Genomic DNA, 15,832 nt, shown 5'->3' on the forward strand with positions numbered 1-15,832 from the left:
GAGGTAAATGTTGGTGGGGAAAGGAAAAAGAGAGCAGGAGGGAAGGAGAGAGAGAACATGGTGACACAGCAGCCAGACCAATTTTTCTTCACGGTGATGAGAGGAGAATATAAGGGGTTTGCCACACTGTCCTCATTTAGTGGGAGCAACTCAGCAAAAAGGGTCATGATATTCTCACAGTGTTGAGCAATTCCAGCTCCACCCCTGCAGTCTTCCCACACTTCCTGTAATTGAAAACTCGGAGAACAGAGAAAAGTTTCCCCTCTTTGAGTGACAGAAACGCAGCACGATGTGGACCTTCAGCTTGCTCCTCTTCTGGGGTGAGTGTGAGGCTGAATGGGGTACTCAGGGAAGCCTGGGCTGGAAACAGGCTGTAGGAAAAAGGGAGGGCCATGGACTGTCCAGCCAAGAGGTCATAAATGTAGGTTGGACACTGCAAACACCTTTATTGGGGGACCGTCGACAAAAATCACTCTAGCTCAGGGAATTCTATCCGTCAGAGCAGAATTCCTTTATAGCCATTCACTTGACATGTATTTCCTGAGTACCTACTATGTATCAGGAGCTGTTCTAGGTAGTGAGGATAGAGAAGTGAATAAACAGACGAGGTTCCTACTCTCGTGGGGCTAACATCCTAGTGAGAGGGGGTGGGCAGAAAAGAATCTACTAACAGTAACAGCAACCACCCACTTACCATCATTCTAAGTTCCTCAAATATAGAATGCATTCAACCTCCACAGAATTTCTCTGATATTGGGTCATCAATAGCTCCATTTTACAAAGGAGAAAACTGAGGCAAAAGAGATTAAATATCTTGCCCAAGACCACTTAGCTGGTAAGGGGTGGAGCCAGGATTTAAAACCAGGCAGTCTGGTCCAGAGTCTGCATGCTTTATCGCTACACTATGCTACCCCAAATAATAAACAAAAGCATTTCAGGTAATAATAAGTGCTATGAAAGAAGTTGTTATAGAGTGTGACTGGGGGTTGTATTGAAGGCGGAAGTCAGGAAAGACATTTCTGAGGGGGTGATATTTGTGCTGAGATCAGAACAATGAGATGGAGACTTTCTGTCTGTCCTCTTATTGCTTCTTCTTTAGGCGTCAGTTTATCTTGGTATTGTTTATCTTCTATGTTGTGGTTTCCTTGACATGTCTTGTGAGTTTGGGTCATGGGTTCAAATCTAAGAATGAGGGATCTTTTCTAAGTGACAAGTGTGGGTTTCCTCTGCTGTTGTAGAGTTTCTCCTATTTTATGAAGGAGGAAACTTAGGTATGATGATATTAAATAACTTCCCTGAGGCCACATGGTCTGTAATTGGTTAAGCCAGATTTTTAAACCCGCATATTTTGATGCCAGATTTGGTATGCTTAAATACGATACTCGGTTGCCTCTAAGATAATTCATGAGCAAGAGAATTTCAGTTAGTGATGGTGAGTTGGAGTGTTGGGAGTTTGGGTCTGTGGAACTGGTTGACTGGAAGGCTTCATCAGAAGAAGCAGATAAGTCATGGACTCCAAACGCAGGAATGCAGAGTTGTTGCTTTGGGGTGTCAGCACTGGTATTAGCCATTAGCACCCCTCGTTATGCTCTGAAGTCAACCAGCAAAGAGTAGTTATGATGACTTTGATGATGTTGATGGTGAGGGTGATGATAATGGTGGTGGTGGTGGTGGTGGTGATGACGGTGATGGTGATGATGAAGATGATGGTGGTGGTGATGATGATGATGGTGGTGGTGGTGGTGATGATGAAGAGGATGATGATGGTAGTGATGGTGGTGGCAGTGGTGCTGATGAAGATGATGATGGTGGTGGTGATGAAGGTGATGATGGTGGTGATGATAGCGATGATGATGGTGGTGAGGGATAATGATGATGATGATGATGATGATGTTGGAGAAGAGCTAAATGCTGGAGGACTACACTGCCTTTTAGATATTTAAAAAAACTAATTGCCCTACCATTTCATGAAATTTTAATACCACAGATAGACTGTACATCTATTTGTGTATTATATGTATATCTATATGTGTATTATACATAAAAGAGTAAGATTTTTTTCATCTTTCCCAAAAGAACCAAGTTTTGCCCTTTTGGGGGAGATGTCATTCCTTTTGAGAATGTGTGTTTTATTGTACATCTTTGAAAACCGCTTGGAGCTATTTTTGTAATTGAGAAGAAAATGAATACAATCAAAATGAAAAACCAAAATAAAGTGCAGAAAGGCAGGAATGGTGGCTGTGAAGATTATGTGCAATAATGTATGTTTCTCACTCAATTGGGTCTCTCATGTAAGCTCATCAAACCTGAGGCCATGCCAGGAGTAATTTTTAAGGTTGAGCCCAAAAAGCTTCTTGCTGCTTCACGGTATTTTTCTTTTCTTTCTACACAGGGTGTTGTGGTATATGTAGCTGCGAAACAGTCACATTAACCCCACCGGAATCAGTGGCATGGCGTAAGTTGGTCCAAGAGAATCCATATGTCCAATGTGGTGGGAGGACGTCTTCTGGAGAGGAGATTCTTTTGTTCAGAGGCTGACAGCTGGTCACTTGCTGAGAGCTAGTTAGTGGCAGAACAAGGGATAACTTCCAGGTCTCCTGGTTCCCACTCCAGGCTCTTTCCTTTGTGCCTTGGACTTGCTGTGTGACCTCAGGCAAGTCACATTACCTCTCTGATCTTCAGTTTCCTCAGCTATGAAGTACAGATAACAAGGTTCCTATCCCACAGGGATGTTGTGAAGCTTGAGTCAAAAGGGGTAACTTTCTAAACCACCTGGTGTGTGTGACAAGAGCTTCATAAATGGTAGCGTGGTGGGAATGGGCATGAAATTTACTCAAACTACAACTCAATGTGGAAAAAAATGCATTTTTTTAATGTTTCATTAAGTATTCTCATCTTCCATATAAGCTCCTACTGGATAGAGGAGGAAAACAGTGTTAGTTTTCTCAGTGTTCTCAGTGTCTCAGTTTCTTCGTTTAGTCTTATTTGGGAAACCCCGTTTATATTGTATGAAGACTTAATCTTTCAAAATTTCTCACCCTACCCTTGTTCCTCCCAAGATGGTGTCTGGGTATTGGCATAGGGGCAGCTTATGGGATCTTGTAGCTGTGAAGTGTGGACTCCAGGTGCGGTGTTTTGTCTACAGATGGAGCATGGCCCCATCTTGGTTCTTGCTTGTCCATCAATCCTCTCAGAAGCTCAGCATCTCCAAGGGGTCCATGCAGTAGCTCCTGGTTTCCATGTCCAGGCTACAGAAACCATAAGAGTTTTCTTGGGTCACCTACCAGCTCTCTCCATCTGCTTGTTCTAATCCTTGGCTCCCACACCGCGTTGGATGTGGCAACAGCAGAAAGAAAGCTTTTGTTGGGAGAAGTTAACCTTTAGCCTTGATGCCTCTAAATTCACCCACTCCTATCTGGAAATCTCTCAGGTGACCCATCACCACTTACATTTAGCCTTGAGGGGAGATGGCAGAGAAGCAGGAATCCTGGTGAGTCTTCTTCGTCTTAGCTCTCTTTTAGCTTCCTTCAGTTTTCACCCTTCCTATATAATAGGTATTTCCCTTACATCATATCCTGAGTCCTCTCTACGCCACAGCTTAATGAAATCTCTATCTTCCAGTCCTCCAAGCCTGGCTATTGAAAAAAACATTTATTGACATAGAATTGAGATATAACATTGTGCAAGTGTAAGGCATGCAACATGTTGATTTGATACACTTATATATTGCACAATGGTTACCACCATAACATTAGCTAACACCTTCATCACCTCACATAACTACCATTTTTTTTTTTTTGTGGTGAGAACATTCAAGATCTACTCTTAGCAACTTTCAAGTATATAGTACACTATTGTTAACTATAGTTACCATTTTGTACATTAGACTCCCAAAATATATGCATCTTGTAAGGCTTTGCTTTCAAGACTATTGTCTTCTTGGGAACCCAAAAACCCAATTTGATAATGAAAATCTGAACATTACCTTTGGCTGTCATTGTGTGTCTGCAGCTAAGACATCTTAAATTTTCCTGAATGAGATGAAATCTTTTGGCAGGATGGGTTTGAGCGGGGGTGGGGGGGTTCACATCCCTATAAGTGGAAAAGAGAAAGTTACATCAATATATGCCCAAAAAGGTCATCCTTGATTTAAAAAAACTATTGTTTTTTAAATAATAAAAAATATTTAATAAAATTTTTTAATAAACCTGAGCCCAGAAAGCCTTTGCTTGGTGAGAAAGAGATTGTATTAATCTCCATAGCTCTGGGACCCAGTCCAAGCCTGGCAGAGTGTGGGCAAGTTAGATGGATAAATGAAGAATATGTGCGCCACATAGAGAGTGTGAGAAATGTATGGTAGAGGGTTGTACAAGGAATTTATAAATGGGAATTCAAAAGGCTTAACGTTTGAGAAAATTCTGTACTATCAGGATTAAAAATGCATAAACACAGGTGTGTTAACTTTGTGAGAGTTCATCCAAGTGTACACTTATGATACTTGCACTTTTCTATATATATTACACTTAATAAAATGTTATAAAAATGGACATACACTTGACACAGCAACCGCTCATCCAGAAATTTACTCCAAAGAGATAGTCATATAACATACAGAGATACCTTGCTATATACTCAAGAATGGGCACTCAGGGACTGATTGGGTAAATTGTTGTGTTTGTTAGAGTAACTCCAGCTACTGTAACAAATAAACCCAAAACTGTCAGTGGCTTAATAAAAAGAAATTTAATTCTTGTTTGTTTAAGAGTCCAACGCAGATATTTCTGGCTAGTGAGTGGCTTTCCTCCATGGGATGATTCAGGGACCCAGATCCTTCTGTATTGGGGCTCAGCCAAGCTAGGGTCTCAGAGACTTCTGCAGACAGTGGCAGAAGGGGAAAGAAACAGTGGAGAAGGCACACCCACTTGATAAAAGCCTAGGCCTGGCCTAGGCCGTGACACGTCACTTCTGCTCACGGTCACATGACCATACCTGGATGCAAGGTGAGCTGGGAAATGTAGTCCATGGTTGGGCGGCTGCCTCCTAGTGACAATTCCACACCACGGAAAGGGGAGTGTGGAGTTTTTGTTTGATCTTTGGCTACCTAGCTATTTCTGGCGCAGCTATAGCTCATGGATACAATGGAATACTATGCAGCTGTTAAAAAGCATGAGTTAGGTCTATATGGACTGACATGGAAAGTCGCCCAAAATGTATTATTTTCTTAAATTTCTATTACAGAAATATTTAAACACTCAGAGGCAGCAAAGACAGTATAACAAACACCCATGTGCCCATTGTACAGCTTCAATGCCTGACAAATTTTGCTCCTCTTGGTTTGCAAGACATACTGTTGAGTGAAAAAGCAAGTAGAAATAGAACAGAGCTGTCCAACAGAACTTTCCATGATGATGGAATGTTCTAGATCCACAGCAGCCACTAGTCACATGTGGTTATTGAGTAGCTGAAAAATGGCTGATATACTGAGGAATGGCATGTTTCATTTTATTTAATTTTAATAGATTTAAGTGTAAATAGTAGCTACTGTATTAGAGAGCACAGCGGATTGTAGATTGCACGATCCTATTTGTGTTAAGAAAATTGTGTGAATTTATAAATTCATTTCTATTTGATAGTATATTTGCACAGTTGAGTTGTGAATAGGACCCAGCCTTGAAGGATTCACTCAAGCTTTTGACAATTGTTACCTCTGGGTATGAGGATGGGGGACGGGGAGACCTTCACTTTTAATTTTATACACTTCTGCGTTGTTCGAATTTTTTTTACAACAAGCAATTATTACCTTCTTAAAAAAAGATAAAAACAAAAGAAACAAAAATAAGGATTACCATCTGCTTTTGGTTAGTTTCCGTCGAAGCAGAGCCTGAGATGAGGATTCTGGTGTGAGTAATTCATGAAGAGAGGGCTCTCAGGAGGCACTTGCAGACTCTTGCAGGATTGAGGGAAGCAGGATAGGGCAGGGGGAGAAACCAGCCACTCAGAAGGCATTTCAGGAAAGGCTTAGCCACAGCCCATCCCGCCGGAGCTCTAGAGTGTGAATTGCACCAGAGACGTTCACCTGCTCAGAGGCAAGGCGATGGCTGCGCTGTTACACTCCTGCATCTGTCTGTCATCGCTTCTGGAGCAGTGAAACAGCTGTCAGACGAGTGTGCCAACCTGGTACAGGGGATGGGGGTGGTGCCAAGAGTGGCTACTGTCCCACCCGTCTCACCTGGCTGGGTGTGAAGAACTCCTGAGCTGATGCAGGTAAATCTCCAGGAAGAGACTGGGTTTTCTTCATCACATACCAACGCCTGCTTCCAGAACTTGCCACCGTGACCTTGGCCCCCAGGGAAATACGGAGCCTGGCTGGGTGAGCGGGTGGCTCATGGCCAGATCTCCAAGGCAGCTAATCACTTCTCTGTCCTCTGCTTGCAGGTCGGCTGCTGAATCTGACAGGGACGGCTTTTGGTAAGAAACTCCCCCAGATTGAAGGCAATCAGGCCTTGGGCAAGCACTTCCATCTCTCGGTGTCATCATCTGATTAGTGGGTATTGGGACGACCCCTACCTAATGGGATAGTTGTGAGGACTCCCCTCCATGTGGAGTTGCTAAGAGGGGGGCTCTGGAGTCACTCTTCCTGGGTTCAAATCTTGGTTCTGGTGCTCATTGCCTTGGGGACCTCAGGCATTTCAATAAATTCCCCACGACTTCAGTTTCCTTGAAAATGAGGGTAAGAGGAGTTAATTCCACAGGGTTTTGATGAGGATTAAATGAGGTGTGTACGGGCAGTGCTTAGAGTGGTACGTGGAACATGGTAAGCGCTCCATTATGTTAACACTCCCCCTCTCCTCCTCTCCTCCTCCCTCCCCTCCTCCCTCCCCCTCCTTGTCTCTCCCCTCCTCCTCCCTCCCCTCCTCCCTCCCCTCCTCCCCTCCTCCTCCCTCCCCTCCTCCCCTCCTCCTCCCTCCCCTCCTCCCTCCCCCTCCTTGTCACTCCACTCCTCCTCCCTCCCCTCCTCCTCCCTCCCCTCCTTCCCTCCTCCTCCCTCCTCTTCTCCTCCCTCCCCTCCTCCCTCCCCCCTCCCTCCCCCTCCTCCTCCCCCTCCTTTTCCCTCCCCTCCTCCCTCCCCTCCTCCTCCCTCCCCTCCTTCCCCCTCCTCCTCCCTCCCCTCCTCCCTCCCTTCCTCCCCCTCCTCCTCCCTCCCCTCCTCCCTCCCCCTCCTCCTCCCTCCCTTCCTCCCCCTCTTCCTCCCTCCCCTCTTCCCTCCTCCCTCTCCCCCTTCCTCTTCTTCCACTCCTCTTGCCTCTCTTCCTCCTCTTCCCCCTCCTCCTCTTCTCCCTCCTCCCCTCCTTCTCCCTTTTCTTCCCCCTCCTCCTCCCCCCTCCTCCCACTCCTCCCTCCTTCCCCTCCTTCTCCTCCTGCTCCTCTGCCTCCTCCTTCTCCTCCGCTCCTCCCCCACCCCCTCAGCCTCCCCCTCCCCTTCTTCCCCTCCTCCCCCTCCTCCTCTCCTCCTTCTGTTCCTCCTCCTCCTCCTTGGAGAAACGCGTATTATCTGGTTGTTAGTGGCTGGGCTGCGGCTGGGCTGAAGCTGGGAGCCAGTGAGGGGCAGAGTCAGGACCATGGCGGGTCCCCTGGACTCCCTCCCTGCACTCATCCCCTCTACTTTGCTCTCCTCTTGCGTTCGGACTTGTGGTGTGGCCTGGGGCAGGCTACGGGAACTCTCTTGGGCATCCGTTTCCACATTTGTAAAATGGAGTTGTAACGTTTACCTTGAAGCAGGGTGACTGACCATCCTGACTTGCCCCAGACTGGGATGGGGGGGGTGGATCCCAGGAATTTGGACTTTGAGGGCTAACAACAGGAAAATCCTGGGAAAGCCAGGATGACTTGGTCAACTACCTTGACACATTACTGTGGGGACTGCAGAAAATGCATGGAAGGGGCCTGGTGCACGGAAGTCACTTAGGAAATGAAAGCTCTATTTGTATTTTAATAAGTTCCTTTGTCTCTCTGAGTCTCATTTTCTGCTTAGGTCAGTTAAATGACCATTAAATTGTTTTGAAGATCATGTGTGTGTCTCAGTTGGGGTGTTGAAGTGGCCTGTGCCTTGGTATCCCCACTCCTTGCCCTTCCAAGAGCGGCCAGAGGGCACCTGTGAACCCCAGAGTCAGGGGCCATCCCTCCTCGGCCCACAGCCCTTCAGGGCTCCCACCTCCCTCTGGGTAAACTCTCAAGTCCTCCTCGTGGCTCACAAGGCCCTGCACAATCTTCCCCTATCCCCTTCCTGCCCTCCCCTCCTCCCTCTCTCCCCTTCGCTTCCTCTGCTCCAGCCACGCGGGCCTCCTCACTCTTCCTCCAACATGCCAGGCACAGTCCTGTCCCAGGGTCTTTGCACACACAGTTCCTTCTGCCCGGAAAGCTCTTGCCCTACATATACACGTGGCTCCCTCCCTCACCTTCTTTATGTTTTAGCTCATGTGTCGTCTTCTTAGTGACCTCTCTATTTTTGACATTGTATCCCTCACCCCCACATCTCCAGATTATCAGCTCTGTGAAGGTGGAGAATTTTGTGTGTCTTGTTCCGCCGCTGAATCCACAGTGCCTAGAATAGGGCCTGGTGTATAGTAGGTGTTTGTATTTGTCAAGGTTGTTCAGAGAAACAGAACTAATAGGATGGATATCTATATATCTGTATACACACACACACACACATACGTAAAGATTCATTATAGAGAATTGGCTCACACAATTATGGAGGCTGGCAAGTCTCAAGATCTGCGGGCTGAGACTGGAAGGAATTTGGAGAACTGAGTGAAAGTGAGCATGGCTGATGGGACAGGATAGGAAACGAGCTGGAGAGGTTGACAAGTGCCCAGTCAGACATGACTGGGTTGCTAGTCTGGTTTGGGGTGGATTTGAGTTGTGAGAAATTGAGTTGTGAGTAATGGGAAGCTCAGAGTTGAGAGACCACAAGTGATAACGTGCCGGAAGTCTGCAAAGAGAAATGTTGCCTTCCTAGCTGAAAGAGGAAGCTGGAAACGAGAAGCAAGATGTTATCTGAGGCATCATGCAGGGAAGGGAAATAAACAAATCATGCTGTAGGGAGCAAAGAGCCTGGGTCTCAAGACCCTAATAATGATAATCCATCTCTTACGTTTTTTTTTTTAAGATTTTATTTATTTATTTTTTTCCCTGAAAGCCCCAGTAGATAGTTGTATGTCATAGCTGCACGTCCTTCTAGTTGCTGTATGTGGGACGCGGCCTCAGCATGGCCGGAGAAGCGGTGCCTCAGTGCGCGCCCGGGATCTGAACCCGGGCCGCCAGCAGCGGAGTGCGCCCACTTAACCGCTAAGCCACGGGGCTGGCCCCATCTCTTACATTTTCGTGGCACTTTATAAAGAGTTTTCCTATGATGTCCTAGCCTACCAATTGATGCTGGCATTCTCGCTGTGTCCCTCTCTTTGTTTCACGCCCCACATCCCATCCACTGGCAAATCCTGTTAACGTTACCTTCAAAATAAATCCAGAATCCTAGCTTTCCATAGCTCCCACCTGGGTTGTGTCCACCATCATCGCTCGCCTCGACAAGTGTGGTCACCTCCTCCCTGGTCATCCGGCCTCTGTCCCTCTACAGTGCATCTTCCAACCAACGGCCAGAAGGATCATGTTAAAGTCATGCTCTGTCCTTCCTCTGCTCAAAACTCCCCCATGCTCCCCTCTTGCTCTGATAAAATGCTGAAGTCTTACAGTGGTCCAGCAGATCCTGCATGATCTGGCCATGTCACCTCCTCCCACTCTCCCTTTATCCACTGTACTCCAATGACACCGGCCTCCTTGTAGTTCCCCAAAGTCACAAGGTGTGGTCCTGCCAATGGGCCTTTGCACTTGCTGTTTCCTCTGCTTTAAATAGCTTCATAGCTCACTCACCTCCTTCAGATCTTTGCTCAAATGTTACCTTCTCAGTGAGGTCTTTATCATTGAGCACCGACTATGCACCAGGCGCTATTCTATGCACTTGGGATGCAGTAGTAAGTAAGATGGTCACACATCTCTTCTGGGGGCTCACAGTCCGTCAGGGAGAGAAACTTGAAACAACCAATTACTAAAGTTTTTATGTAGAATTATCTTAGATATTGCCTGAAAATTTACTCCATTTCCAGCCAGACCTACCTCTTGTCGTGTAGAAGTAATGAAAATCATGCACTTAGGGTTTTCACCGGCCTGATGCTGCCATTCACCAGCTGTGTGCCCTTGGGCAAGTTACTTAACCTCTCTGAGCCTCAGTTTTCCACATCCATATAATGGAAGTTGTATTAGTTTCCTATTGCTGCTGTAACAAGTCACCGAAAACTTGGTGGCTTGAAACAACAGAAGCGTATTCTTACAGTTCTGGAGGTCAGAAGTTTGAAACGGGTCCCACTGGGCTGAAATCCAGGTGTCAGCAGGGCTGCATTCCTCGCTGGAAGTTCTAGGGGAGAATCTGTTTTCTTGCCTTTTCTGGCTTCTAGAAGCCAACTGTATCCCTTTACACGTGTCCCTCTTCTTCCATCTCCAGAACCAACAGGGGCTGGTCAAGTTTTTCTCCGATTGCTTCACTCTGCCTCTGCCTCTCCTGGTTTCACTTTTCTCTTATGAAGATGCTTGTGATTGTGTTGGTCCCACCTGGATAACCCAGGCTAATCTCTCCATCTCAGGGTCAGCTGATTAACAGTCTTAATTCCATCTGCAACCTTAATATCCCTGTGCCATGTAGCATAGCATATTTGCAGGTTCCAGGGATTTGGACGTGGTCATCTTTGGGGGGGCCATTATTCTGCCAAACACAGAAATGATAGTGTCAAGTGAGTCCCTTCCCTAGCACCTGGAAGCCTGCCCCCACCTGTGGCTTTGTCCTCCTGGAACTCACAGTGTAGTAGAGGAGATGATCACTAAAAAGCTAACCACTCAAATAATCCACCAATTATAATTTTGATAAGTGCCATAAACAGGGAGCACAGGGAGCTATGGGGAAGTCAGGGAAGGCTTCTTGGAGGAAGTGACATTTAAGCAAGAACTGGAGAATGAATAGAAGCTGGCCAGGCAAAGCAGAGGAAAACAGAACAGCATGTGCAAAGGCCCTGTGGTGGGGAGGCTAGAAATGGAGAGTGAAGAGAGATGTGGTTCGGTCTGGTCACTGGGGACTTTCCAGGTCATATTAAGTAACTTGCATTTTCATTCTGAGTGCAACAGGGAGTGTTGTAGGCAGGAGTGGGGGTGGGTGATCAGATTTGCATTCAGAGATGATTGCAGGGAACAGTGGAGGGTGTAGGGGATGTAGGGGATGCAGCATCCAGAGGAAGATCCGTACCAAGCATAGCCATGGAAATGGAGAGATGTGGGTAGATGTCGAATATTTGGGAGGAAGAATCAATGGGGCTTGGGAACTCACTGGACGTGAGTTGAGGGCCAAAGAAGTAAACGGAGGTACAGAGATGTGAACTCCACTCGTCCCAGGGCTGGGGTGGCTAGGATGTAGTTTTGACTGTTTCCATAGAAACCAAATGACAACAACTTAAAATGTTTATCTCTTAGAAGTTTATTCTTCACCCTCTCATAAATCTCCACTTTGAGGATGGAACAAGGTGACAAGGCTACCTCGTCTGAGATCTTCTCAGCTCCCAGGTGCCTTCCATCTTGTTGTTTCTCCGTCCCTCGGTGTGGAGGTTTTCCAAAGCATCATCCCCACGGTTATGGACAGATCACCTCATTCTGTCCATGTTCCAGCCCAGGTGAAAGGGAAAGGAGAAGTGAAGACCATGCTCCTTCTTTTTAAGGGTGTGGCCAAAAGGTGCACATATCACTTCTGCTCATTTCCATTGGCTGGAACTTAGCCACATGGCCACATGTAGCTGCAAGAGAAGCTGAGATTGAAGCTTAAATGGGTGGTCATTTTAATAAAAGGAAGAGGGGGAGATGGGTGTGGGGGAATAGCCACCATTCCCTGCTTTGATGTTTCCTGTGGGAGCTTCAACCCAGGTGGTCCTTGCTCCAAAGGCTGCAGCTTTGACTTGCATACTCTTCTGTCTGGAGCTCTGATGCTCACAGAGTGGTCGATGGACCAGCATCATCAGCATCAGTCACAGGCTTGTTAGAAATGCAGAGACTCAGGTGCCCCAGACCAGCTTAATCAGCATCTGATTTTCCAAGGTCTCCCGGGGATCCCAGGTGAGGCAGATGTTGCTGGTCTGCGGACCACACTTGGAGAAGCAAGAGTCCAGGTCAGTACTTCTCACACTTCCTGTGCACACACATCACCTGAGGATCTTGCTAAAATGCAGATTCTCATTCAGTAGATCTGGGGCAGGGCCTGGGGTTTTCTGTTTCCATCAAAATGCCAGGCGATGCTGATGCTGCCCACCCACGGACCACACTTTGAGTGGCAAAGTCTAGGGTCTGTAAGGTCCTTGACTAACCAGTTTCCTAGGGCTGCTGTAACAAGTTATCACAAACCATGTGGCTTAAGACAACAGAAATTTGTTCTCTCACAGTTCTGGAGGCCAGAGGTCTGAAATTAAGGTGTCAGCAGGGCCATGCTTTCTCTGAAGGCTCTGGGAGAGAATCTGCTCTGTGTCTCTCTCAGCTTCTGGTGTTGCCAGCAATTCTCGGTGTCTCTTGACTTGTAGATGCATCACTCCCATCTCTGCCTCTGGTATCACATGGTGTTCTCCCCAAGCCTGTCTCTGTGCCTCTTCTCCTCTTCTCATAAGGACACTAATTATATCAGATTAAGGGACCATCCTTCTCCAGCATGATCCCACATTAACTTACATCTTAATTGCATCTACAAGGACCCTATTTCCAAATAAGTTCACATTCTCAGGGACCAGGTTTAGGGCCTCAACATATCTTTTTGGAGGACACAATTCAACCCACAACGGTCGCCTTTACTCTCGAACGCTGGCTTCCCTTGCAGCCCCGCTCTGGTGCACTAACCCGAACTCTTCCTTCTGTGCTGCCCAGAAACGAATGAGTGTGTGGATACCACCATCTGCCCAGCTTATGCAACCTGCACCGACACTCCAGAAAGTTACTACTGCACTTGCAGACAAGGATTCCTGTCCAGCACCGGAGAGACAGAGTTCAGGGGCTCAGGTGTGGAATGCAAAGGTGAGTTCATACCCCCTCAAAGGTGGTAGGAAAAGCAAATAGAAGCTAGCTGGGTAGTAGATGTGGGTGCTTTTTGTTTTTTCCCCAAATATGATTTCCTCCATCCCTCCCTGCCTCTCTCTCTTTCTTCCTTCCTTCCTTCCTTCCTTCCTTCCTTCCTTCCTTCCTTCCTTCCTTCCTCCCTCCCTCCCTCCCTCCCTCCCCCCCCTTCTCTCTTTCTTTCTTTTCATTCTTCATTTCTCTCTCTCTCTCTCTTTTTCTTTCTTTCTTTCATCATGAGAATTATTCCTGGTCACAAAAATTTCCAATGGTTAGAGGCTAGCACTAGGACGAAAATGAAAATAAAAATCCTACTATCTGTCAACATCCAGAAATAACCACTGATTTCATTTTTGGGGTGTGCCTTCAGTCACCTCTCCAGTAGATAATAAGAATTTTTAACATTTATTGAGTGCCAGCCTGCGTGAGAAAGGCTTTATGTGCATCGTCACATAAAATTGACTGTAAGCATTGTGATGATCTCCAATGTCCAGATGAGAAATCTGAGGCTTGGAGAGCTGAAGTGATTTGTTTAGGGTCATGCAGTTGAACTAGGATTCAAACCCAGGTCTTTCTGACTTTACTGAGGGTCTCTCAAACACGTGGCTTAGTTGCCACACTCTAGTTAAGGGGTGTTGGGGAAGCATGTTTAATCACTCTAAACCTCAATGTTTCCATGTGTAAAACGGGTGTATAAAAGTATGTATCTCACAGGATAGTTGGGAAGATTAAATGCAACAATGTATGCAGTGTGCTAGGCACATGTCCAGTATCAGGGCTATGTTAACGTAAATAATATAAACTGACATAATTCCCAGAAAGAGCTAAGTTCTTTGTCTGCATTCCTTATATTTAGACCCTTATTCTCTTGATAGTAAAGATCTGATTATGCCTCTGAATAAGACCAGATGTTGGCAAAATTTTCTGTAAGGGAACAGAAAGTAAATATTTTGGAGACTGCAAGGCTTATGATCTCTGTTATGACTACTCAGTGCTCCAGTTGTGGTGCAAAAGCAGCCATAGATGATACAAAAATGAATGGATGTGGCTGTGTGCCAATAAAACTTTATTTACACGAACAAGTGATGGGCCGGATTTGACCTATGGGATGTAGTTTGCTGAGCTCTGAAGAAGAGAATGCATTTCTATCACTGTGGTTTCCAGGGAGCCCCAAATGTCCTTCTTTATCTTTGAGCTACAGTTCATGGGTTATTCAGTCAGCTCAGTAGTGCTGGTGGGCCCTGGTGTTTAAATTTGGTGTGAAATCAATGTTCCCCATCTAGAAAGTGATGGATACTATAGCAACGATTTTGTCCACTGTATGTCTTTGACCTCCAGCATGGTACCTGATACATTGTGAGTTAAATAGATATTTGTTGAATGAAGGAACACGAACTTTAATCTTTACTAAACTCCAATCATCCTTCTATTGACAGGCACTTAGGTTTTTCTAATGTTTTACGACTTGAAACGAAGCTGAATGAACGTCCCTGTGATCTTATGTTGATGTACAGTGGCAGCTCCAGATATCTCTCTAGGAGAGGTGCAATGATGGGGAGCGAGCTATAGGAGACTTGTCTTGAAGGTGTGCTTGCGTGACAAGTACATAGCAAGTGTTTATTTGGGGTGACTTGGCAGAGCAGGGCTGAAGGAAATTAGGGGAGGGCCCCCCACGATGGTACCATGACTGCACAATTCTGTGAGTGCTTCAGGAAGTAAATTCCTAGAATTGGCTTTGCAAGGTGTTGAACCTATGTATTGTTGGGTAACAGACCACCGGCAAACTTAGTTGCAAACAACAATCATTTATATTGCTCATGAATGAATCTGCTATTAGGGCTGAGTTTGGAGAGGATGGCTTGTCTCTCTTCCATACAGTGTCAGTTGAGCCTCAACTGGAGGCTAGAGGATCCACTTTGAAGAGGGTCTACTCACAAGGCTGGCGAGGTGGTGCTGGCTGTTGACTGGCTCCTCCCCCAGGGCTGTGGGCTGGATGTCTTAGTTCTGCCCCATGTGAGCTGCATTTTCATGGCTGGTTGGGCTTCCTCAAAGTATGGCAGCTGATTTCCAAGAATGAGCATCTCAAGAGAAGAAGGAATTACATTATATTTCTACGACCTATCATGACATTCTTCTGACTCAGCATGGTATTTTTATGACCTGGTGTCACTTCCACCATAGTCACAAGCATGCTCAGATTCCAGGGGAGGGAATATAGACCCCACTGCTTATGGATGGAGTACCAAGGTCTCACTGAAAGAAGGGCTTATGGGAGGGAAACATTGTTTCAACCATCTTTGGAAAATACAATCGGTAGCACAAGATGAAGCAACTTTGTAACTCTGACTCTTTCTCTATCCAGATATAGATGAGTGTTCTCAAAACCCGCGACAATGTGGTCACAACTCAATCTGCAAAAACCTGCCAGGGAGGTACAAGTGCAGCTGTTTGCGCGGTTTTTCATCTCCTACTGGAAACAACTGGAACCCTGGAAAGCCAGGTCGTTTCGCCTGTACAGGTAATGCTCTCAGGATCTCAGGCATGGTCTTTGGTGGAAAGCTATCACTGAGTTGGGTACATGTGTTTCTCACTGTAGACACCCAATCTTTTGTCTGCTCACTCTCCTCCACTGCTCCTCAGACATCAA

At 46.3% G+C, this 15,832-nt stretch overlaps 1 protein-coding gene and 1 long non-coding RNA gene across 2 annotated transcripts in view; both read left to right on the forward strand.

Moving 5' to 3' along the window:
• The first annotated feature begins 269 nt into the window (after nt 1-269).
• On the forward strand, nt 270-13,018 carry LOC131401626 (uncharacterized). Its single transcript, XR_009217809.1, has 4 exons — nt 270-320; nt 2,393-2,455; nt 6,436-6,468; nt 13,000-13,018. It is a non-coding gene; the product is annotated as an uncharacterized LOC131401626 (long non-coding RNA).
• A 1-nt stretch (nt 13,019) lies between these two features.
• The window catches only part of LOC131401601 (adhesion G protein-coupled receptor E1-like), a gene marked incomplete at its 5' end in the record, with an annotated part of 27,740 nt that continues 24,927 nt past the window's right edge, over nt 13,020-15,832 (forward strand). The window contains 3 exons of the mRNA XM_058536882.1: nt 13,020-13,146; nt 15,548-15,703; nt 15,826-15,832. The exon at nt 15,826-15,832 is cut by the window's right edge and continues 113 nt beyond it. Coding sequence (XP_058392865.1) covers nt 13,020-13,146; nt 15,548-15,703; nt 15,826-15,832 — 290 coding nt within the window. The remainder of the gene's footprint in view (nt 13,147-15,547; nt 15,704-15,825) is intronic.

Source organism: Diceros bicornis (assembly GCF_020826845.1).
Source record: "Diceros bicornis minor isolate mBicDic1 chromosome 12 unlocalized genomic scaffold, mDicBic1.mat.cur SUPER_12_unloc_1, whole genome shotgun sequence".
NCBI lineage: Eukaryota > Metazoa > Chordata > Mammalia > Perissodactyla > Rhinocerotidae > Diceros > Diceros bicornis.